The sequence below is a fragment of the Myxocyprinus asiaticus genome, chromosome 24, assembly GCF_019703515.2.
Source record: "Myxocyprinus asiaticus isolate MX2 ecotype Aquarium Trade chromosome 24, UBuf_Myxa_2, whole genome shotgun sequence".
Lineage (NCBI taxonomy): Eukaryota > Metazoa > Chordata > Actinopteri > Cypriniformes > Catostomidae > Myxocyprinus > Myxocyprinus asiaticus.
The window spans coordinates 14,902,617-14,928,094 of NC_059367.1; the positions used below are offsets into that span (position 1 = coordinate 14,902,617).

The following is a 25,478-nucleotide window of genomic DNA, read 5'->3' on the forward strand; positions in this document are numbered from 1 at the left end:
CCCAAACTGTGTCTACCAAAGTCTTCAATCAAAAATCAAAGATTTTAAAATGAACTCTTTTTTTTAGATATTATAAACAGTTCTGTTCACATACGCTAATTTTACAAAGTGGGTAATCACTATCAAATTATGATTTTCTCTTATCTGGTGCTTGTAATAATCATTTGCCTCAATTATGATTCACAGTCTCCACAGTTTTAGCCACATTATTGTCTAATTTAACAATTTCTTAAAAAAAAAAGAAAAAAGCATCAGAATAAAATGCTTTGCTATGTCACTTTTCATTCTAGCCTGAGAAAGAATATCAATTAAGTTTCTGAGAATATTTTGCTAAAAACCATGCTGTACACGGCAATCTCCAATTCATTCCTATGGGAAGTTCTGAAAAGCTTGTCAGAGCGCGCAACGGTAAAAAATATTTTTTAAGTTTACATTTTTTCTTTCCTAAGGAATTTTAGGAGAAACATCTAAGACTAAGTTTAAGATGATATTTAAAGGAAACATAACCGAGAACTCCACAAGTCTCCCAAGTTGTGAAAGAGCAATAAAACTGCTACCTCTGAACAATAAAACTTCCTTCTGGGAATATTTAAAACACAACAAATGCTGGTCTTTCCAGCAGGGTAGTTTTGCAAGAAAACTAAACAAACAGAATAAAGTTCTGTTACATCGCATTATTCATGCTGCTGTTACAGAGGTACTCTTTCTTATTTACTGATCTTCTCCATTAGGTAACACATTAGCAAATCCATCAGTTGGCCCCACCAGCCCATTACCTTCTGGCTTCTGTTGCACCACAACTGAAACAGGGGCTGAGAAACTTCAAAAAGCTCCTGATGAGCAGATTAAAATCCAGCCTGGCAGACATGATCATTATGCGATATTTACACATTCGACTGTTTGTGTCTCACAGCAGATGAGCGAGGTCTCTTGTGGTGGACCCAGGATCAACGAGCACCAATGTCTGTGCAGAATCAGCGGAAAGATCAAAGGGGTTCTACACCACTTGAATATTTCAGACTGAACGATTGATTTGCTGCAATGAGCCCCACCAAGAGAGGCTCTCTCAGAACTCAATGCTGCTCCAAGACAAACATAATCGCAGATGAAAGGAGAATTATAAATAGAATGCGCAAATTGTGATCACCATGTATCAGACAGAGGCTGCTACACTTTCAGAAGCTCAAAAGGTGGAAGGAAGGGCAGCAGCTGCAGGTCTGACAGGATGTGAGGAGAGAACGAGAGGTCACAGTATGAGGCATTTTTTTACCGTACTAAAAATGTTCTCTTACCGTCGCAGTCACCCAAGTGAGAAGTGTTTCCGTGCTCGACGTCTTGCTCGAAGGGAAGCCTGTGGTGAAATGAGAAAAGAAACAGTAGTAGAATCATTTATCACCAAACCACAATAACAGGCCATAAAACCACACTGTCTGAATTACAGTAATCCCCATGTATGTTTTCTTTATTTGCAAAGGCGGTTTAAAAATAAAAGTCTATTTATTTAATAAAAGAAAAACACTTTTGAATGTTCTTTTGAAGGGCAATTCTAAAATGGCTTGCTTTTGTAGTCCTTTACTCCTTTTGACTTTGATCAAAAGCAATATAGAAATGAAAAGCTCAAAACCTGTGTGATGCTCTTCCATGGAACACATTGTATGAATAAAATATGCAATGAAAGTGAATGGTGACTGAGGCTAAAATTCTACCTAACATTTCTTTTTGTGTCCCATGAAAGAAAGTCAGTCATATGGGTTTGGAATGACATGAGGGTGATTAAATGATGACAGAATTTTCATTTTGGGTGAACTGTCCCTTTAAACAGAAACTCAGTCTCATGACACTGCTCTTAATCAAGACTTGTACACACAGAGACAACACAGAACTCTATTAGAGAGGTTCTGTGTTACCTTAAAGCCACATTAATGAAGAAAAACGACTGCAGTCGGCTCCGAAATGGCTCACTTCCAATAGCGCAATTCAAACAGAGGAAAGGCCGAAGGCTACACACAGCAGAACAGTGCACTAGGGGACCAGCCTCTTTCCACTACCATTGGCAATTAGTTAAAGCCCAGGACAACAAGGCTGCCAGGGGTCTTTTTTTTTCTGCGAAGGCCATTGTTTTTCAGAAGATACGCTTACACCGTGTGGTTAAATGGTTACTTTGAAATGTCTATAAAATCTAATGTTTCAACAAACTGCAGGCGCAGAGCTGTAATCTTCAGAATTCCTCTGAGAGAAGATGCCAGTGTTTTTATACTACAGTGGTGAACCGCCCCGTGAATTTAAATGAGCATGCACATTCCTTCCCACTGCTCTCCTAAGGATGAACATTAGACATATTGCAGCTCTGAGAACCATATAAAGACTGATAAACCGCCAACAGAAAGTCCCAGTGAAGTTGCATATTCACTGTTTGTGTATATTAGCAAACGGCAGTAATTACAGCTAGCTCTGTATCATTTTTCCTCAGTGAAATTCAATTGGTATGAAAACTAAAAACTAATTTTTCAGCGTTATGTGAGACAGAATCGATCCACAAGTTGACCGTCCTTAGTAAATCAAATCGGATCCAAGCAGTGAGCTGTAATTGGATAAGGGTGCTGAGGTAAAGCGCTCTTTACATTTTGCTGTCAAAACTATACACGGACAACCTGTATTTGCACACAAAACTCAATAAGCCCTCTCTCTGAAGACAGATATACTTTCACAAGTAAAACAGGCTCAAATTTAAATGGAGGCTGAACACAAAAACTAGAACTTTATCAAATAAACTTGGCCAGCTGCTAGCTGATAATGTAACCACGCACACATCATAGCTACAATCCAAAAATGAGAAACATTTTAAGATTTTTATATACATACAAAGACATACTTTATAGGAGGATGTCAATCTAGAAGGCTATATTGGGTCCTGTCTTTGGACTTGCCTAACAAACCAGTTTCAGGTAGTACAGGTGCAGAGAAATCATGAAATCTGTGGTGATATGATTACTGGCTGATGTGGGTATATACAACTAATAGTAAGTAAATAAAACTTTATTATAGCACCTTTTAAAACAGTGTTTACGAAGTGCTTTACAGAAGACATGTATATCTGTACAAAGTTCACATGCTCTACATTCAGAGTCCAAAATGAACTTTTTGCCGGACCTGACAATGGCGAATCCACTGAGAACATTTACCGGCCATAAATACTTCTTACTGACAGCCACAAACGGTATTTTGCATTATTTAACTAAGTAGTATACATTTTGAACCTTATGATAATGGGGTAATAAAAGCTGTGTTTTCTTTGTATATTAGCGACAAACAGAGCAGGTAATTTTGTCAGTTGAAGCATCATATGCAACATGCTTCCCTCAGTGAAACTGCATCTCTTAGGAAAACGGTCAAAAAACACCCACAGTGATTCTGTTCCTCATACAGTATTTTAGTTTTGGTGGCTTAACATGATGAATATTCCACAAATGTGTCTCCACATGGAGTTCTGGAGAGAATACAAACTTTTAGGATAAACTTTTGATGGTAAATTTTCCACTGAGGTTTGTCATTGATTTGAATCGCCACATCACTTACATCAGCGAGGGTCAGGCAATCATACTTTGTTTTCATTTCTCTTGAAAGCCAACTTTTTCCTGCAATTGATGCTTGACCAGTGTTAATTTTGGACCCTGCATTAATACATATGGAAGGAAATACAATAAAGTAGCCCTTGTTAACAAGTGTGCTTCGAGATACTTTTTGGGAATGAGTCAACTGCTTGTAAGCTGCTCAGGGAGAGAGTTCCACAAGTTGGGACTGTAATGACCAGAATCAAAACTCACCTGGTACCTGCACGGAGGAAAGAGCAAGTGCTTCCTCTGGTCCAGCCGCAGTAGGGGTCCCGTGAGGCGATGCAGGTCCTGTGAAAACACATGAATATTATTCTCTAAGGCTTCAGACAGAATATAGCTTAATTCTGCTGGATTTCACCCAAGTATGATCCACCTGGTTCAGTGCACCCATTAGACGAAATGACATGTGTTAGAGTGCATTACGCCTCACTGGGCTGCACGGACCGCCCACGGGCACAGACACAGTGAACAGGCTGGTGTTGCATCCCACAGAGCATCTCACCAGTGATCACAGGTTTACTGAAACAATGGTCGAGCTGAGAGCTATAAACAATGTACTGTATATGCCCTATATCTGAAAAATAGAATATACACTCACTAAGCACTTTATTAGGAGCACTATGGTCCTAATAAAGTGCCCGATGTGGTCTTCTGCTATTGTAGCCCATCTGCCTTGAGGTACGATGTCTCTGAGATGCTATTCTGCTCACTACATTTATACAGAGTTGTTAACTGAGTTACTGTAGCCTTTCTGTCAGCTCGAAGCAGTTTGGCCATTCTCTGTTGACCTCTCTCATCAATAAGGCATTTCCGTCCACAGAACTGGCGCTCACTGGATGTGTTTTGTTTTTGGCACCATTCTATGTAAACTCTAGAGCAGTGGTCACCAATTAGCAGACTGCAGTCCAGGTCCAGACCTCGGCTTGGTTCCATCCGGACCTCGAGACATCTTGACATTTGCTGCCCCCATCTCACTGTTCCTATACTTCAAGTGATCAGTGCAACAAAACAACAGAGCTGTGTACAGTGCTAGTGCTCGGGTGCAGATAGCACTGATCTTTCAGTGCTGCATCCTCGAATACTTTTCTCTTTCACAGAACATGGTTTTATTTATACCCTTTCGTGCATTGCGCGCAGATTTGCAGACGTGGTTATTTTAACGACAGTAGACCATAGCGGAGAAATACAGTGAACAGCAATATAGATGGATACAGGGCTGTGGGAAAATGGTTTAAGTTGGGGGTGCTGTTGTGGGAGGTGCATTTTTGCATGTACATGGGTTTATAAGGGCCACACATAGCACTGGCACAGACAAATAGACTTTACTTAATACACAGTGTGTAGTGGGTGTTATCAAAATCACATTTTCAACAAGTTTGACCAGGTTTCAGCAAAAATAATTTTTATTCCATGCACAACATCACCTTGTAATATAACATAGGCTAATTTATTACTGTAACAATCACGGTTAATGAACGAGTGCAGTCATTCCACAGTTCTGAGATTTATTCTTTGCCGTACAAGTAACAGGCAACACAAAACTAACAAAAAATTCTCTCTTATTCTTTCACGCACTTCTCTCTCATACACCCCCATGCGTTGTCCGCATGCACACACACCGAACCCCACAGAAGGAAGGCTTTCCCATTATCATCCAACACAAAAGCACAATCGAACAGTGCATTTTACTGTCAGTGCATTCAGAACACTTACACATAATCTTTAAACATGCAACAATATCAATCAAATGTATGCCAGTCAGTCTTGTAACTACAAGGTCCCGTTGCTCACAGCAGACAAGAACAAATCCACATTTTAGGTTCAAAAGCCCAAACTACACAGCACACAAGAACATAGCTGAATACATTATTGCAGCAAGAGTATAGCCTATCAGTGTAATGTTAAAAGGTACTAACAACTGTTAATATTAAACTGCTCGGCAGCAGCTTATAATAAACCAAAAGCGTTACCATGAGATGGGCATCTAGGTGCTCCAGTAGTTAAAATAGTCCAACTGTGGCTTGGCGTTCAGGGGTTGTTGAGATGAGGCCCTTGTGATTTATAAATAATTATGATTGTTGTAAATTATTTCTCAAGACGTCCTCAAGCATAAGGGTTTTAGGAAAACATAAAAAAAAAAACTTTTAATGAATTTATAAAATAATAAAAGACTGACAAAAATAAAAGAACCACCATCATCTCGACACCAGGGGGTGCTGCAGCACCAGCAGCACCCCTACTTCCCACAGCCCTGGATGGATTCTGGCATCTTTCGTAAAACACGCTGCAGAAAACGATAATGAAGCGTAGTGAATTCAACTTCATGTGTCTGAAATGAATCCGACCGTTCAGCTAAACCAGGTTTGTGACAGAACAATGTGCTTACAGAGTGCCTTTAAACTATAACGTTTTTTTCCGTCTAAAATTTGCTTTATTAATCAGCATGTTTCGAGCCTTTCACAAACAGATTATTTTTGTGAAAATTAATCAAAGATCATCTCTCGCATAAATAGCAAGGAAAAACAACCAAAAATGTGATTTTACTAATAGCATAGTAGAGTTCTCATGAAAACGTTTCCATTCTTTGATAGTCTGACCATTTATAGGCCTACTTAACATTAGCTAACAGTATTTTTAAGCTTCACAATTGTGATGTACATTGTTTGTTGTTGGTAGATTTTCATTTTAAGGAAAAAATAAAAATGGTCCATTCAGACTTTTACATTTTCAAAATTTTCTCTCAGAGGATACCCCTGAACCCCCAAACAATACATTTCCTTAATAGTCACAAGGCCTCCTATGTCCCTTGAGTACTTACAAATATTCAAACACAATTACTGGACTGTTGTCATTCAGCTTCAAAATGAACAGTTTATCTTTTAATATTTATAACAAAGTGCTCTTGATTGATGAACTAATTGAAATATTTTTAATCTTTTGGTAGAAGATCCCCCAAACCCCACTATTTTGGCTTTGTCTCTGGAGCCCCAATGTCCTAATCCTTGCCTAGTTTTAAAGAGACTGTTTTGTTTTTCTTCTTTTACAAAGTACTATTACTGCCAACTTTGAAATTTACAATTGGGCCTACTATTTCAAAAAATGAGCCTTATTTATGTCATTTCATAGCTATACTGACTACTATCACCATGTAAGTAATTGTCCGGACCTTTGCTGGGAAGGAAATCTAGAGACCGGACCTCTTGGAACTTTAATTGAATATCCCTGCTCTAAAGACTGTTGTGTGTGAAAATCCCAGGAGATCAGCAGTTACAGAAATACTCAAACCAGCCCGTCTGGCACCAACAATCATGCCACGGACAAAATCACTGAGATCACAGCTTTTCCTCATTCTGATGGTTGATGTGAACATTAACTGAAGCTCCTGACCCATATCTGAATGATTTTATGCACTGGTGCCACAAAATTGGCTGATTAGATAATCACATAAATAAGTAGGTGTACAGGTGTACACCTCAGAATGCACAACATGTCGAACCTTGAGGCCGATGGGCTACAACAGCAAAAGACCACGTCAGGCACTTTATTAGAACCAGGGTTGGGGAGTAATGAAATACATGTAACGGGATTACGTATATAAAATACAAAATATAAGTAACTGTATTACACTACAGTTACAATTTAAATAATTGGTAATTAGAATACAGTTACATTCAAAAAGTATTTTGATTACTGAAGAGATTACTTTGTATTTTATTGTCATTTGTTTCATTTAATATTTAGTCTGTTCAGATGGAAAACATTTATACATATAAATGATGTGATCCAAAGTGCATTTGAACAGTGGTGAAACACTTTTTTATGATGGTTTACATTCATACGAGCAGACAGAGAAGTACGTTTGAAGAAAGTTTGGAGCAGAAGAAATAGAAATAAACCTTGTGTAAATTGTCAGCTTTACGCTAAGATAAAATGTTATTTTTAGCCATTTTACAGGCATGTTACCAGGTACGATAATATTTTTTTTATCAAGAAAATTTATGTTGGATCATATTTTCTTTTTTCTAGTAAGACCTTTGATATTAGGGCAAAAAATCATATTCTTGATAATAATTATTGTATTGTTTTCCTGTAAAAATATCTAAATCCTTAAAACAAGAGCAATTTGATTTATCTTGTTTTAGAAACAACACTGCATAAGATATTTAGGTTTTTCAGAGAATGTATTTTTAACATGTGTATTTTGTCTTACTGTACTAGCAGAGTTTTTATAGTCAAAACAAGTGAAAAAATCTACCAGTGCTGAAGAAGTAATCCAAAGTATTTAGAATACGTTACTGACCTTGAGTAATCTAACGGAATACATTACAAATTACATTTTACAGCATGTATTCTGTAATCTGTAGTGGAATACATTTCAAAAGTAACCCTCCCAACCCTGATTAGGACCATATTGTTCCTAATAAAGTGCTCTGTTAGTGTATTTAACTTATATTAACTTATATTTAATTATATATTATATATATATTATATAAACAATAAATGTCTCTGGTACTGTATGTCCACATTTAGCTAAGTAAATGTGAGTGTGTATACATTTTGGGAAAAAGGGGATGTTATTTTAAGTTACTGCAAGTTGTTGTTTGGCTGTGTAAGGTATCACACCTGAACAGTTTGTGTGTGTGTGTCACTCACTTCATGCAGCGGGAATAGAGCTGGCAGCGTGCTACAGGCACTTTGATTACACAGGAGGGGAACGCCAGCAGCAGGCTGTGACTGATGTGGTCCAGGGTGAGAGAGAGTAGCTGCCTGGCCTGAGGAGAGTCCGGCCCACACCTGAAACACAGACAGTCCAAATCAGGGGGACAAAGTCAACCACAATTGTATACACAGGATGCAAGAAACACAGTCAAACACAGTTTGATACAGACTGACATGGCACAAACATAGATTAACAAAGTTTAAACAGCTAAGCCAGACACAGTCTGATACATTTTTAGTTTAACATAACACAACATAATACTGTGCTGTTTAACACAAACTACTGCAACATACAGCAACTATTTCTTTAACATGGCATTAGATGCTGCAGCTCAGATATCAAAGTTATAAGTTTGCTTGACACCTCAAAACTAGTGTTATTTTTTTTATTTATTTTTTTGACCAATATTGTTCCAGATTACAAAAAAACTTCACATTGGCCTATCCATTAAGATACAGGCTCATCATTTGCCTCTAATGAACTGAGACTGAAGTTCATCAAGTGAAATATAAACAGGAGGCGTGAAAGGATGTGGACGTGTCTTGTGTTAATGTGATATTCACTTTGCACTTGGTCCCAGAAACTCATCTGATTGATATCAGGGTCTTGCAGCCACCCACTCTTCAATGCTTTAGACTTAATTGGCACTTACCACTAGAGTATCTCTGTTGCACCTGCCATGCTGGCTGCAATTCACATTTGTTTGTATACATATGCACGCCTGCATATGGTTATATAAAAGCTTACGATAATGGCCTCGTTTGCCATGGAGAAATCATAAGTTCTTTATGCAATGGAAATGAGTAATGAGCCACACTTATCAAAGACCATCAAGAAGGAATGAGAGATGAGTTGGACTAGAAAATATATCAAAGTAGTATGAGAAAGAAGAGAGAAAAAGACAAAGAATGAATGAATCATGCAAGTGTACAGCTGCTTTTTTAGGCTGCCAAAACAAGTAATGAAGAGAGACAGGAAGAGAACAGAGAAAGGGTGAGATAAAGAGGTGCGACTGGCAGGTTTAAACTGATTTAGAAGAAAAAAAGCAGCATCTCTTGACATGTGTGCAGGAGAGAGTAACAGAAAATGAAAGAGATGAAAATGAGGCACTGCTAAAGATAGAACACAGAAAATAAGGAAGAAAAAGACATAAAATTAGGTAAAAAAAAAAATAAAGCCAGGCAACTTAGAGGATACAGAGACAGCAAGATAAAAAGGAAAATCGTTTGATGCGAGAGGCATCTAAGATTGAGATATGACATCAATTAACGTCAGCCCTGCCACCCTTATCGTGTGATTTTTTTTAAAGCATCGTTACTGTGTTTTGATGGGTACGAATGATGACACAGCCACTTTGATCTGTGTGCATGTGTCGTTGGCCTCCATGACCCTGTGTGTGTCAAACTATTTACTTCTTTACAGCCGTTTGATGAGAGATGGCAGAGGTTATGCGAGGCCAGTGTGATCAGAGACTGATCTGATTACTTCATCTACACTCCCCTGATTAGCTGGCTTCCCGCTGCATTACACACAGCCAGCATTGTCAAAGCTGCCATGCTCCACGGAGATCACAACACACAGATGTTTACCATCTAAATAAGGACATAATTCTGTACTTCTTTTGTTTTAATATAAAGTTATTTATTTAGGTATAATGATCTACAGTTTAGGCTTATTAGGGTTTTCCAAAAATCAAAGACCAAAATTATTAATTGTCACTCCACCTACAGCTTTCAAGCTACAGTATATCCACCAAACTTCATTCAAGTTTTTTAACTAATCAGTCTTACGATTTTCCTGTAACAAAAATCCCCCCCTAACCAATACCCATAAAAGTAAAAAATTATATTTATTTATACATAATTTATTCAAGGTTTTATTTACGGATGTGCAAAACTTCCAATTTTCATAATCGACTAGGTTGTTTGAATGACTAGTCGAATAGTTGGTGTTAAGGATAATAATGTATTATTAGGCTTCATTATGTTCATGTAACCCCGTTCAGACGCATTTCAGAGGGATATACGGATGCTAAGCACAGCACTTCAGCATGGTAACGAATGGATATTCTACAATAAACAGCCTAAATAACTATAAAATCAAATTGCAGAAAACTATCAAAGTATAAAACTATCAAAGAAAAGTAAGAAATAAGAGGCTACAACAAAGAGTGGCACAAAACCGCTTACACAGATCCCGAACACAGAGTAACACGCTTCTACGTAACTGGACTGCTTCAGGGTTATACTTGCTGCACATTCAAAAGCGCAGAACTGCAAGATAATATTGTGGGTACACATCTAGTTCAGGACATCAAGCAGTTTAAACCTTTTTTTACTGCAACTATTTATTTAAACAGTGTCAGACAGTATCAGTGTAAGACTTTAATCTCTCCACAGCCCTTCACAAATACGGTACTATTACTCACAGCAGAGGATTTAACGTCCGACAGTGATCACCTTGAAATGTATTGTTGATGTAACGCTTGATTGCTGTAACTGCGATGGTGCATAAAAAGACTAAACCTAAAGCATTAAAGAGACAAAACTTCGTGTAGAGGGTTTTACTATGCTGAATGTTATTCACAGTTTAAGCATAGCAAGCTATCATTATGCAAAAACTCACTCTAAGAAGTTGTGTCGCTTAATTAATTTGAAATAAAGCCTTCACTGCTGGCCTAACATAGCAAAAAAATAAATATTTTTCATCCTTTCATTCTCAATCACCTTTTTGCCTATGTATTTTTAACTACTTTCCACTCTTAATTAATCTACAAACAAATAGAGAAAAATGAAAAGTTTATCCAGTCAGAATTTATTCCTCGATGCTTACAAGCAAAGTGTGACAACTGTTTCAAAAATCACATGCCCAAAGCAGCACATGAGTTTGAGCTCCACGCCACTAAGCCTTCAGAATTTCTATAGAATCCCTCAACAGTGCAAAAGAATGAGCAACTAAAATCAGATTGTCAGAGTCATCAGCCAATCAGATTTATTTATTTGTTCTTGGTGGGTGTGATCTTTAGGATATGTCCCGGTTGAGGTCTTCTAGCTGGCCTTGAGAGACGCAATCATGCTTTAAGTGATGTACATAATTTGAAAGCGAAGAGTGCGAGATCTTGCTGATGAGTCAGCTGTCACTTCCACATCACCACTGAGAAAGAGATCCTTATGGATTTAAAAACAGGAGATGTTCTGCATGACCGTGTGAATGCTTAATTTATTAAACAGGAGGACTGATTTTCACTTCAAGCAAACTGGTAAGTGCTTTTTGCATTGTAATAGCAACATCAGGAGTTTTCTAAGTGTAAATTAGGCTGCTTGAGCATTCAGTGTCAGATCAAGTTTTGAAAAGTAGTGCTGTGTTCCATTCAACTAGGAAAGTCGGATTTTACAACTTCCTATTAGGAAAAGTGCAATGGAATGCATCTTTAAGTCGGAATTACAAATTGTAGGCTCAAGCAGAAATTCTCAACTCTGCAGAGATGCAGGGGCATGATGTCACACAAACATGTCGACACTCAGGGAGATATACAAAGCAAGTGATAAACATTCACTTTATTATGTAATATCGATAAATTAGTTAAAGCTTGTTTAACAAATGCCTGCTGAAGAAACAGGTGTATAAAACGTTATAATCTCTTTTGATAATCGTACACCTGAAGCACAAATGCTAGCGCTGCAGCATTGTTAATCAGTTGGGTTGCTAGGAGACATCTCTAATGAGAGTCAAATCCCTGCTAAGCTAACGGGAGCGTTGCAGTTCCGAATATCGGGGAATGGAATGCATTTATGTTCGGAGATATCAAATAGGAATATCCCACATTCAACTTGAATGTAATGCAGCATAACCGTGTACCTGATGAAACAAAATTTATTGCAAGCAACATTTAAATCGCAAATATTATTAGACAGATTTTTCCAGGTATTATAGACCTCCTTGGTAGATTCATATGAAAAATTATGATTTTTGAATATCTGTTCGGGAGATGTTCATTTCACAAAACAGTCATGCTGCAGTTAAAATTAGGCTTGCTTGAGCATTAAGTGTCATTTCAAGTTCTGGCTTTCGTGCGTGGACGTGTTTTTAAAATGTCAATTGGTATTACTAGTTAGCTGCAACATAATGCATGATGCCCAAAGGCATAGGGTGTCTTATTCATTGTGAAACTGTGTTTTCTTAATGGCATGAATCACACTGAAGGCCTAGACTTTAAATGCATGGCCTGCCACTGGAAATGCATCTCCCATTAATACCACCACCACTAATAATATTAATGTTAGAAGTTGACCCCACTAATCGACTAGTCGGTTGTTGGACGACTAGTCAATTAGTCGAACACCCTTGCACATCCCTAGTTTTATTATATTTAACTTCTTGGGGCAATTTTGTTCTTAAATTAAAGCTTGTCAAACCCATACCCCGGACTAACCCTAATACATAACCAAATTATTATTTTTGTGCATTTTTAGAATAATAATAATTTGAAAAAAAAGAGTTGATTTTACAATTGAGGACATCCTTGAATGTCCCCAAAGGAAGGATTTGACAAATTTAGCTCACTTTTGTGGACAATTTTGTGCCCCTACTATAGCTACTGTAGGTACATTCACACATGCACATTTATACACTCCAGTTTTAATGAATTACTCCAATCCACACACTGTGGAGACTTTTAGGGATTCACGTTGTGTTTTATTGTTTTATTTAGCTAATTCTTTGTTTGGAAGTTAAAACCCTGCAAATAAGCCTCACCTGATTTACACCATGTGTTTTTGTGAAAAGTCTCTCCATTTTTTGAGTAGGATCGAGAGACAGGGCATGTGAGGAGAAACAGACTAAACAGTTTAAGAATGAAGGTGCAATTGTATCCATGGAAAATGATGGTTGCTTACAAACAGCATACCGCTTTCAGCAAGAGATAATATGCAGCTAATACCCCATCTGTTTACACTGCATGACTTTCCTCCTGTGGTCTTCCAACATGTTATACTCAGCCATAAAACAATCAGCAAACAGCATGTTTCAACATTAACCTCTACCTGTCTGGGTTGTAGCCTTCTAGTTCCTCTAGGAATACATTGTTGTTCGAAACGGTGTTATCCCTGTTGGGGGTGACAAGAAATTTGAGGATGGTCCCTCGACTGGAACCCAAGAAAAGGACTGTCTGGTTGCCATAGGGACCAGCGTTTGTGTCCACCACCATTTTGTTCAGCTGGTATCTAAAAGAGACCGAAGATGAAATTCCAAAACAGACGTTACAGCACTATCAGGCCATTAGTCATTCTCAAATGAGACAGAGTAAAAGAGGCATTAAAAATGAACCAAAACCTGCTGCCAAAATAGCAAATTGCACAAATATGAGAAGCTATTTGCATAATTGAGAAATAATTGGCATATTTTAAGACAACAGCACTGTGTCTAAACTGCTGTGTCAGTGTGATTCAGCTTTCTAAAATAAGACGATCTCCTAGAGTGTTTGAAATGACATAAACAACTTGTCACTATAATCTTGTTTGCGACAAGTGCCCTGTAGGATGCAGAAAAATCCCAGCTGCTCGAACCCTGTGAGCTGAACACTAAGACAGGACAGATACTAATGCTAGTAGATGTGGCAGACTGTTGCTCAAATGTTCAGGGGGAGAGCATGGAGAAGAAAACATTTACCTGGAGACCCTGTTAAAAAGACCAGCATATTATGTTGTTTTTTGGATGCTGGTGTTCCAACAAGGCTTATAAACTAGCTTAACCAGCAAGTCTCCCTTTTATCAACCAGCTAGAAATTCATGTCTGTCTAAGCTGGCCTTTCAGCAAGGGGAAGCCTCAGTAAACTGATAAATTAAGGCTAGTTATGTGTTCAACATTTAAAGTTTGAAATTCCCTGCTTGAAAATCCAGGTAAAACCAGCTTTTAATGCTAGATGTTTCTAGCTGGTTGAAGCTGGTTATTTGTGATCATTAGAAGGCCTAAATTGGTATTAACTGTTGATCAGATGAACTATCAATTGGTGGGACCAAGATCAGGTAGCCCATGTTGGTCAAGCTAGTTAGAGCTGATAGTCCACTTTGGATCAGCGATTAAAAAGCTACCATGTTTGGGGCCTGGGTAGCTCAGTGGTAAAATACGCTGGCTACCACCCCTGGAGTTCGCTAGTTCGAATCCCAGGGCGTGCTGAGTGACTCCAGCCAGGTCTCCTAAGCAACCAAATTGGCCCGGTTGCTAGGGAGGGTAGAGTCACATGGGGTAACCTCCTCGTGGTCGCTATAATGTGGTTTGTTCTCAGTGGGGCGCATGGTGAATTGACCGTGGTTACCGCGGTGGATGGCGTGAAGCCTCCACACGCGCTATGTCTCCGTGGCAACGTGCTCAACAAGCCACATGATAAGATGCGCGGGTTGACTGTCTCAGAAGCGGAGGCAACTGGGATTCGTCCTCCGCCGCCCGGACTGAGGCGAATCACTATGCGACCACAAGGACTTAGAGCGCATTGGGAATTGGGCATTCCAAATTGGGAGAAAAAGGGGAAAAATCCCCCCCAAAAAAAAAAAAAAAAAAAATTTTCTGAAAACCTGGTAGGACCTGGTTTTAAAAGAATGGAAGGAGGAACCTTGTCTTGGAAGAAAAAAATTACTTAAGGAAAGTTGTCCTCACCTGCCCATAGTCCTAATGATCCAGGGTCTTTGGCCCAATGATGGAACAGCTTCATCCATCAATGGATGAGTCTTGACGAAAGTCAGCATGTCATCAGGGAAAGAGTTGGAGGAGTTGAACTTAGGTCCCTGTATAGCACAACCACCTGGCCTGAGAAATGTAAAAACCAAGTGCCTTATTAAAATGGGTCTATGCAGGTTGGCATTTGAGGATATAAAAAACAAATGTCAGCATTATGTGACTATTTAATTCGCTACCTTGGTTTGGGCACAAACTCATCTGGAACAGGTGTCCATATCGACTCGGGCGATTTCTGCTCTTTAAATCTTCCATCAAATATTCCAGCCAGCTGCTCCATGTCAAAGGCACACACCGCCGAGCCAGGAATACTGCAAAAAACATGGCAGAATGTTTGTATTTTAGTGCACCCTCAAATCTGTTCCGTTTCACTCAATGATATTGCTCTGTGCAGGAGAAGATTTAGTAAGCAAAATGGATTTCATTTATCACAAACACGTTGGAGAAAACATCAGCTAACAGCCTTGAATAGATCTGTACATTGGGCAGTTTGACAGTCATTTCAAGGCAAATAGAGCAGAGAATATTGTCCAGAGCTGTCACAGGAATCCTTGGGTAAGCTCCTCAACTTACTGAGCGTTCCCTCCCACTGAGGACCTATTCAACAATTTCAATCTAAATAAAATAAAGCAGTGAGGGATATAATGTTCTATGTCTGTGTATGTGTGTGCGTGGGTCAGGTTTTGCTATCTTAGCAGGAACATTTCACAGTAAACCCTGAAACTATTTACAATGTGATGACCTTTGGAAAGTTCTCACAATGAAAACAGCTCTATAAAGGAACATAATAGTGTCATAATTAATAATAATAATCATTGCTTGTATTTACGTTTTTAATCTCTAACCCTTGGAGTTAACAATACCTTAAATTGTGTGGCTTTGTAACAAATTGTTTGCTATTACTTTTTTGTGGTTGGAGGTACAATTTTAGCCTTCCCCAAAAATCCCATAGACTGACACTGAAGTAGGAGCCATACAGTATCTATGAGCCAGAATATCATGGAGACTTGGGGGTGGGCTCATTTGACTTGGGCAGTAAAAACCACCCAAAACACCTTAGCAACCACATTGCAATATTCTGGCAATCATCCACAACACCTTAGCATCGTAACGACGAGGTAAGTGCCAGTCACACTGTCTTCAGAAAATGTAAAAATCTAGAAATGTAAACTGTCAAAAGGTGATTGTAAAGTGTAGTAATTATAATTAGCTTGATTTCAAAACAATTGTAGCATCTGGACCAATCAGACACACAATTATTCATTATTTAATGAATAATCCAACAGACGTCTCAAGACCGTAACAAGCAAAGGTCCAAGTAGGCCCAAGCAGCCTCCGAGATGTCTGCTCTCCCACTAATCATTATCAGTTTTTACTCCCACTTTGCTGACATTGGTCCAGCAACTAGTGGACCTCAGAGACATTCCAGGTGGGGGAAGGTAGCCACATGCAAAAGCAAAGGAATATGGCTGAGAAGAAACTCACTCCATTCCCCCATAGGAAAGACACATAAAGCCCATAAAACAGACTTTTCTTCATTAATTTATAGACAAACTGTTCTATAAATGAACATGCATATCCTCAGGACATTGTGTGTATGATTTTTACTGTCTTGTATAGTGTCTTTTGTACTGTATATCGTTTTGTGCATGCTTTATGACAGAGACACTAGATAATGTAAAATTATTGGTATCATGCTTCCTATCAAATTAATCCTTGTGTGATGCCTTAAACATTGGAGTATAGCACCCCCTTATAGCATGCATTGTATGCTTGTTATATTAATCAGAGCATAAAGGGGCACAAACTGCTAGCTTACTCCAATCATGCAAATGAGTCATCTTCCAAACAAAGGAACTTTTCCCACTGGAAAATTTCACCTTTCTCATTGGTCAAGCCAAACTCGAGAGGAGTGACTTCCCTCAGGAGTTAAAGGGCACTGTCGGAGTGACCTCCCTCTCTCTTCCCTGTTTTTCTCTCTCCCTTCTGCTCATGGTTGCTGTTTGTGTGGGACCGGAAACACCCGGTCCGACCGCGAGGTCGCGAGCCGGCAGGCCTCAAACACATCAAGACGTATAACTTCCTCGACCATAACGGAGTCAAAATAACACCGCAAGTTCATCATCATTTCTTCATTCAACACGGAAGAAATTGATTGCAACTTCAACACCATCGACTCAAGGAACCATCAAGATTTTCTCCTGAGACTGCATCCTGGCTCTCTCTGTGCAGCAAAGGCATTGCAAGTATCGTACAATTAACTAACTAAACAGAGGTTTAGTATAAGTTGTGAACCTCTTTGTTAACAAAGGTGCTTTGAAGTAAGAAACTGATGGTTCTTTCAGATGGTTAAATTACTCTTGTCATAGCTTCTTTCCCCTGTTCTGTTCCGGTTTCATTCGCTTTCATTTTTCCATTTCCCATGTATGCGTGATTTGTGTGTATGTGTTTGTTTAGATTAGTTATGTGTTCATGATTTAGTTAAATAAAGCTTTTGTGTACATTCTTGCAAGTTGATTCTGGTCTGCTTGTAAATCAACATCAATTTAACGATTTGATCACAGCTACATGCTAAGAAAGAGTTATTTTTCTGTGGCCACGAAAAATATCCTTTCTGAGAGTTGATAGACAATCAATACTGAGTGTTTGCTGGACAAACAGATTAACTGATTGTAATGTTAATTCAGCTACATCAAGTTAATTCTATTAACTGATCCAAATGTTTATAATTAATTATAATGAGTTATGATTAACTATTCATATTTCCATTTTAAAGATAATTTGTCTGTGGTATATTTTGATAAATAATCTCATCCCTGTTTTTAAAAGATTTCGCTTCAAAGCTGTACCTAAATATGTGTAATATTATTTTCAATAAGCCATGAGAATAATATTACTCCAATAAATGCATTAATCATAATTCCCTTATTAAAGCTAATTCCTTACAATAGAAATTGTGAGTGGATACAACGAGACGTTGTATTACGATTTTAATGGTAAAGAATTTTATTCAGACAAATAATCTAATTATTTGTAATTTATCTAATTTACAATGGTTGTCGAATGTGACTAATTCCATTATACATTTCCTTACATAATAATTTAGAATAAGGACAGTTTAATTTAATTCCTAGCTCACACATACTCTTTCCCTACATATAATGGTGGAGGTACGCGGGCACCCGTGTATATTTACACTACCAAATTCGCTACACAATAGATGGAACAGAAGTCCCCACCATGATACAAAAAATTAACATGTGTTTGTGTGCGTGTGCATGTGAGCTTGTACGTAAATATACAGGTATTAAATAGCTTTTGAAAGTTGTTAGGGTGGTGTTAAATCATCAGTGGGTGTGTATTCATGCAAAGGTTTGCGCACATATTATCAGGTGACTGTTTGTGTATATGTGTGTGCGATGTTGTCTAGGAAAACGTCCTGGTTACTTGCGTAACCTCCATTCCCTGATGGAGGGAACGAGATGTTGTGTCGATGTAATGACACTAGGGGTCACTCTTGGGAGCCCGAGACACCTCTGGTCTTTAATAAAAGGCCAATGAAAATTGGCGAGTGGTATTTGCATGCCACTCCCTCGGACATACGGGTATAAAAGGAGCTGGTATGCAACCACTTATTCAGGTTTTATGCTGAGGAGCCGAGACAAGGTCCGGCCATTTCAGCAGGTAGTTCAGCGTTGTGGCAGGAGGGATACAACGTCTCGTTCGCTCCATCAGGGAACGGAGGTTACACAAGTAACCAGGATGTTCCCTATGTGTCACTCACTCGACGTTGTGTCGATGTAGTGACACTAGGGGTCCCTATACAAAACGCCGCAACTGGCTGAACTGTGTTACGTGAACTGGCAGTGTGTGTCAGGCAGACAACTGTGTGCCTCGTAGCCAGCGCACCAGGCCAACACGTAACCTCCCCCAACATAGTTATGAGTGTCGAACGGCCCTTTGGGGACAAGTCGACCACCCAAAAGATAGAGACAGGCTAAACCAGTTGTGGCCTCTTTTCCCCTTCTTTTTTCCATTCCCTGAAAAACAAGGGGGATTATCTAGACCTGGCGGCCCAGTCGGGGTGTGTCCCTCCCAAGGGGAGGACACCGTGGAGACCACACCTCGCCCAAAGAGAGGGGGGGATATTTAAGTGGAAAATACGTCACATGGTCTTGCCAACCATGTGGAGAAGTCTCATAGTAGATCCTACCCAATGGGGGAGGAGTTACTACAAACATGGAGACTGTGGCAGAGGGGGCTCTGCCCAAGGAAGACGCAGTTTGCCAACAGGGAAATGAATTAGCAGAAGATATACATCGCATGGGGTTACCTTACAGGGAACCGCCACATGCGGAGCACCTACCCCAGAACAGGGCTCTTAGCACGTGTACTGGGCCGGCAGCGAGTCTCTCCAAAAACTCGACTGCCACAGGGCTCGGAGGAAGTCAACCAGGGAACATAGTTTGTGAACACTACTGGGAATTAATGCGCACGTCTTCAGCTCAGAGGAGATGAAAGGCGCTATGTGCAAGTGATACACCCGTCCGGCTATCCCGGGCTTATCCACTTGTATTGCGTGCCACTACCTGGGATGAAACCGGTTCCACCCGGAGGTTGTAGAACCTTGCAAAGGTGTTGGGTGTTGCCCAGCCCGCTGCTCTGCAAATGTCTGTTAGAGAGGTACCCCCGGACAGGGCCCAGGAGACTGCTACACCCCTGGTAGAATGGGTTTGTAGCCCTACCGGGGCGGCACGTCCTGGGCGTGATATGCCATAGCTATGGCGTCAATGAGCCAGTGGGCGATCCTCTGCTTGGAGACAGCGCTTCCTTTCCGCTGTGCACCAAAGCAGACAAAGAGCTGTTCAGAGACAACATCATCGGACGTACCGGCAGGTGGGGCCTCGCGGCGGGGCGGAGCGGAGCTTGAGGTGCCACACCATATCGTGGCCGTGCTGAGTCTAGGGACATTGAAGCACTTAACTGGCTCCTTGTGACCACCCCTGGAACAGCCTGGGACGGGGGAGGAAGAGGCCTGTCCTCGCAACCCATGGAGACTGTCACATCGGGGGCGGATGTGTGCCACAGCTGGGCACGCAGGGGTGGGGAGACTGCCGCTGGAGCGCCAATCCTGCAAGGGAAAAAAGGTGGACGGTGGTCATGATGACAAACGTGCACACCGGGTATGTGACCCAGGGAAGGAGGAAACCGCTCTTTTGCTGAACTGTTGGGTACCGCAGCCACTTGGGCATGCGGTGAAATCAAATGAAAAGGCAACAAAAGATTCTCCACCCGGCCCGCCACCGGGGGATGGAGTGGTCTTACTACCAGCTCCAGTGCAGTGGGTTCCATCGACCCTGGGTCGCCCATCTCAGGGGCGCTTTGACGAACTTCATGGGTTCTTGGCGGCTGGCCGTGAGATGGGTGGCGCTTGCTTCCTGCGGTGGGCTCCACGCCGGGGCCGGGCCGAAGGGGCGGGTTGTGGCTGATCCGGAGCAGTCACCACAGGGGGACACCATTGGTGACGAGCAGAAAGGGTGCGGGATCTTGAGCCGGGCCGGGGCAGGATATGCCGGATAGCCTCCGTCTGCTGCTTCACCGTCGGGAACTGCTGGGCAAAGTCCAAAACCGAATAGGCCAGCCTGGGAGATGGGGGAAGCAAGGAACTGTGTCTTGTCAGCCTCACCCATCTCGACCAGGTTGAGCCAAAGGTGGCGCTCCTGGACCACTAATGTGGACATCGTCCGCCCGAGAGACCGCGCCATGACCTTCGTCGCTCGGAGAGCGAGGTCGGTCGCCGAGCGCAGTTCCTGCATCAGATCTGGGGTGGAACTACCCTCGTGCAGTTCTTTAAGCGCCTTGGCTTGCTGGACCTGCAGGAGAGCCATGGCATGCAGGCAGAGGCGGCTTGTCCAGCAGCGCTGTAGGCTTTGGCCGTCAGGGACGACAGGGCTTGGACGGGAGCTTTGGGCGTCTGTGCCAGGTGGCGGCACTCTGCGGGCATAGGTGCGCCGTGAGCGTCTTATCCACCGGGGGAATCGCCGTATAGCCCCTGGCCGCCCCGCCATCGAGGGTAGTGTGGGCGGGGGAACTGAGAAATAGGGACTGGGCAATGAAAGGTGCCTCCTACTCAAACCCGTAGGAGTCTTACGAAAGCAAGCCGTGACCGCAACGTTGCCATGGTCATGTTCTCGCAGTGAGAACATGAACCCTCCACAAAGACAGCGATCGTGACCATCTGAAGTTGAGAGGTAATGACCGCAACCAGGAATAACACACATTCGGAAAGGCATCTTTAAAAAGATGCGTCTTTGCAAAAAACGTTCCGTGTGTGCCGCTCTTTTAGAGAAATATACTCTTTCAGGAAAATATACTCTCTTTTTTCTGCCGAAGTGCCCAGGGGTGTTCTCTGCAGTGCAGCAGTGCAGAGGAGGGCAAAGCCGCTGAAATGCGGCGTCAGATCCAGCAGAGGTGAATGAACAGTCGTGGGAATTCAGCTCAGTGAGCATGACCGTTCGGCTCCGAAGAGAAAATCTGAATGAGTGGTTGCATACCAGCTCCTTTTATACCCATATGTCCGGGGGAGCATCATGCAATACCACTTGCCAATTTTCATTGGCCTTTTATCAAAGATCAGAGGTGTCTCGGGCTACCAAGAGTGACCCCTAGTGTCACTACATCGACACAATATCGAGTGAGTGACAGATAGGGAACAACAGGATGCTCAGTGATAGCAAGTCTCTTGTTTCCATCTGAAACTTTAGAGCTTTAGAGCTAAACTGTCCTCAAGTACAGTGATTTGTCTCTGGTGAAGTGACAGCTATCAGCACCACAAAGTCTTTCTTAGTAGAGGAAGACAGAGTCATAGAGGGTGACTCAGTTCGGTTCTCATTTACGCCCACTCCTCCTATCTATCTATCTATCTCCTCTTCAGTTTTCCTGGCACTGACAGACTCTAAGGAAAAGCCACAGCTGTATTCTCTTGCATCCTTGACACAGGTTACTCTTTTATTCCCACTTCTTATCCACCACACAAATGAGCTCTATATCTGTCTGTTTCTAAACCTAGTGAGCTGCCTATGTAGGCAGCATTTAAAGGCATCTTATGGGGGCAGTTCCCAAGATGAAGGCTTTGAAGAATGCATTGTGATGAGTGCAGTGAAAAAAATAATCCAACATGGCGGATGAAGCAACAGAAATGTTGATTATAAATCTATTTCATTCAATACTGAAAAGTATCTGTAAAAATAGTTAAATCTACTAAAAAAATTAATATTTTACCTAATATTTGTGTGTGCTATGCATTTTTAAGCTTAGAGTAGTTATCACATTGTTGACTGCTAATACAGCCAAAAGTCTATAAATAAACCTCTATATAAATCTGTGGAGTTGCAGCCTCTGTAGAGCTTAAATTCCAGAAAATGGTCCAGAAGTACACTCACTGAGCATTTTATTAGGAGCACTTTGGTCCTAATAAAGTGCCCGACATGGTCTTCTGCTGTTGCAGCCCATCCACCTCAAGGTTCGACGTGTTGGAGACTTGTCTCTGCAGAACAAAAATGGGCTTTTCCCAATCAATGGGTGTTTTCAAACAATTGAGATTCCCTACTTTCATTGGACAGTTTAGAAACGCCCATCCCGGTTTGAAAACGCTCACAGATTGGAAAACACCCATTATTGTTCTGCAGAGAACAATACTTGATGTGTTGTGCATTCTGAGATGTTATTCTGCTCATTACAATTGTACAGAGTGGTTATCTGAGTTACCGTAGCCTTTCTGTCAGCTCGAACCAGTCTGGCCATTCTTCGTTGACCTCTCTCATCAACAAGGCATTTCCAAATGCAGAACTGCCACTTTTTTAGCACCATTCTGGGTAAACTCTAGAGACTGTTGTGCATGAAAATCCCAGGAGATCAGCAGTTACAGAAATACTCAAACTAGCCCATCTGGCACCAACAATCATGCCACAGTCGAAATCACTGAGATCATATTTTTTACCCCCATTCTGATGGTTGATTTGAATATTAACTGAAGATCCTGACCCGTAGCTGCATGATTTTATGCACTGCACTGCTACCACACTACTGGCTGATTAGATAAACGGATGAATAAGTAGGTGTACAAATGTGCCTAATAAAGTGCTGGGTGAGTGTATTTTTCCCGTTTAATTTCTTCCGTAGGGATTTAATAAAATCTTTCATTAAAGAGTTCTAAGCCAAGAACCGAACCAACCAGCTCTGTGGTGAATCACAACATTACAAACTTTGATTTCAAGCAAAAATATTATTTGAAAAATCAGACAAAAATACCAGGGTACAAGACTGTGTCTTCTTAATTGAGGGAATGAACTACAATCCCATGAAGCATTTCAAATGACATAATCAAATTAAAAACTATGGAAAAGTATAAAACTACTGATTTTTAGTTGTTGATTATACATACACTACCGGTCAAAAGTTTTGAAACACTTACTCATTCTTTATTATAATTTTTTTCACATTTTAAAATAATAGTAAAGTCATCAAAACTATGGAATAACATAAATGGAACTATGGGAATTATGTTGTGACTTAACAAAATCCAAAATAAATCAAAACTGTGTTATATTTTAGCATCTTCAAAGTAGACACCCTTTGCCTAGAATTTGCAGACATGTACTGCAATTTATATGTATTTTCTCAACCAACTTCTTGAGGTATCACCCTGGGATGCTTTTTAAACAGTATTGGAGTTCCCATCTATGTTGGGCACTTATTGGCTGCTTTTCTTTATTATTTGGTCCAAGTCATCAATTTCAAAAACGTTTTTTTTTTTAATTACATTTTAGTTTTATAATGAAATAAATTAATATGGTGGCACAATTATATTTTTGTCTACAAAACTAATTTCAAACTTTTAAGCATATACCTTCAGATCAAAAGATTTTTAAGATCATGAGAAACATTTCAGGCAAGTGTTTCAAAACCTTTGACCGGTAGTGTATATAAACAATATATTTAGATATATACACATTTATATACATTGTAAATAGTTTGAGTGTAGGGAGACTGACTCAATTGAGTAATTCACAGTATGTCATGTGAGTGGGCGGTCGCTGCAGGGCACAATTGACGTGCTTTGTTTGCTGCAATTCTCTGACTGGTGGATTGTTTTCCTTCAGGATCATGGGTAATGTAGTTCTTCACAAGAAGTTCCGCTATTAAACACAACTTAAAAAAAAAAAATTAAGAAGCATTTACCATTGCTAAAGAACCTTGGACCTCACAGTAGGTCTGTCTGTCTGTATCTTTAAAAACGTATTCTCCTAAGGAGAAAATTAATGGGATTTTTACATCTGAAACTAGACTGTTGCACTTTATTAGGTTGGTGCCTTAAAAGGCAATAGATAGCTAGGCAGCTCAGGTTTCGAAACAGAGCCTTTGTTTTTCCATCCTCCTGGAGCTAAAACAACCAACACATGTCTCCAAAACACCACCTTCTTCAAGAAACAGAATCCTGAGAGACACTTCTTGAGTGCAGTCCATGGGCTCTTAGAAATATCTCTGAAGAAAGGCTCAGGTCTGGACTCTCAGCCTCTTATTTGGAACAGAGTGACACTGGAGTTCTTCTCCAAAGTCGCCCACATTGATCTGGGCTTTTATTCTGGGTAGGCATGCTTGAGTGTGGCTTGCTGGGATTAGAATGGAATTAATGTGAAAGTCTGCAAAGCTCAGGGGCAGAAGCGAAGGATGAGCAGCAGTCTCCCACAGCATTTGGGGACACATCTGCCACACGTCCAGCACTTTTGTTTGTGTGAAGCTGAAGGCTAGACAGCTGCTAAGGATGACCTTTTGATTGACAGCACTGAAACTGTCCAAAAGATCAACAGATTCAGCCTTACATCAACTGTGACAACATAAGTTGTGATTTTTGACAAAACCTCCTGCAGACCTCATTAGGCTTATCTCAGCCTGATAGTGTTCAGTGTCATCAGTGTCATCAGTGTCATCAGCCTGACACACTGTGGACATTCTCAAAGTCCCGACAGGTGAACTGCTTGCAGCAATCGTTCTCCTCAGAAGAAAACTTTCTTTCTACAGAACAGAAGCAAATTTTCTTTGCTCCTAGTTGTCAGGGGACACATCACAGAGTTTGTGACTATTAAAGCTAACAGTAAAGGGGCAGCTAGTACTTCAATATAATAAAAACATTTTTGGCCAACATTATTTCAACTTTTACTTGTAGTTAGTGCTTATACTGCATCTTTCATAAGTCTCTTATATCACACTTAAGCTTATAGCATACATAAAAAAAATATTTTTAAAACCATTTTGTGCTACAGTGGATTGTTGTGCTGCACTTAAATAAATATTCCAGTTTAATACAAGTTAAGCTCAATTGACAGCATCATGGCATAATGCTGATTACCACCAAA

At 40.5% G+C, this 25,478-nt stretch overlaps 1 protein-coding gene across 2 annotated transcripts in view; it reads right to left on the minus strand.

The window, feature by feature from the left end:
* LOC127415235 (semaphorin-6B-like) overlaps positions 1–25,478 on the minus strand; it is a 195,040-nt gene that overhangs the window by 31,722 nt on the left and 137,840 nt on the right. For both annotated transcript variants that reach the window (XM_051653897.1, XM_051653896.1), the window contains exons 11-16: positions 15,243–15,374; positions 14,986–15,135; positions 13,377–13,556; positions 8,268–8,408; positions 3,825–3,902; positions 1,293–1,351 (exon numbers count right to left, since the gene is read on the minus strand). In XM_051653897.1, the coding sequence (XP_051509857.1) occupies positions 1,293–1,351; positions 3,825–3,902; positions 8,268–8,408; positions 13,377–13,556; positions 14,986–15,135; positions 15,243–15,374 (740 nt within the window). The remainder of the gene's footprint in view (positions 1–1,292; positions 1,352–3,824; positions 3,903–8,267; positions 8,409–13,376; positions 13,557–14,985; positions 15,136–15,242; positions 15,375–25,478) is intronic.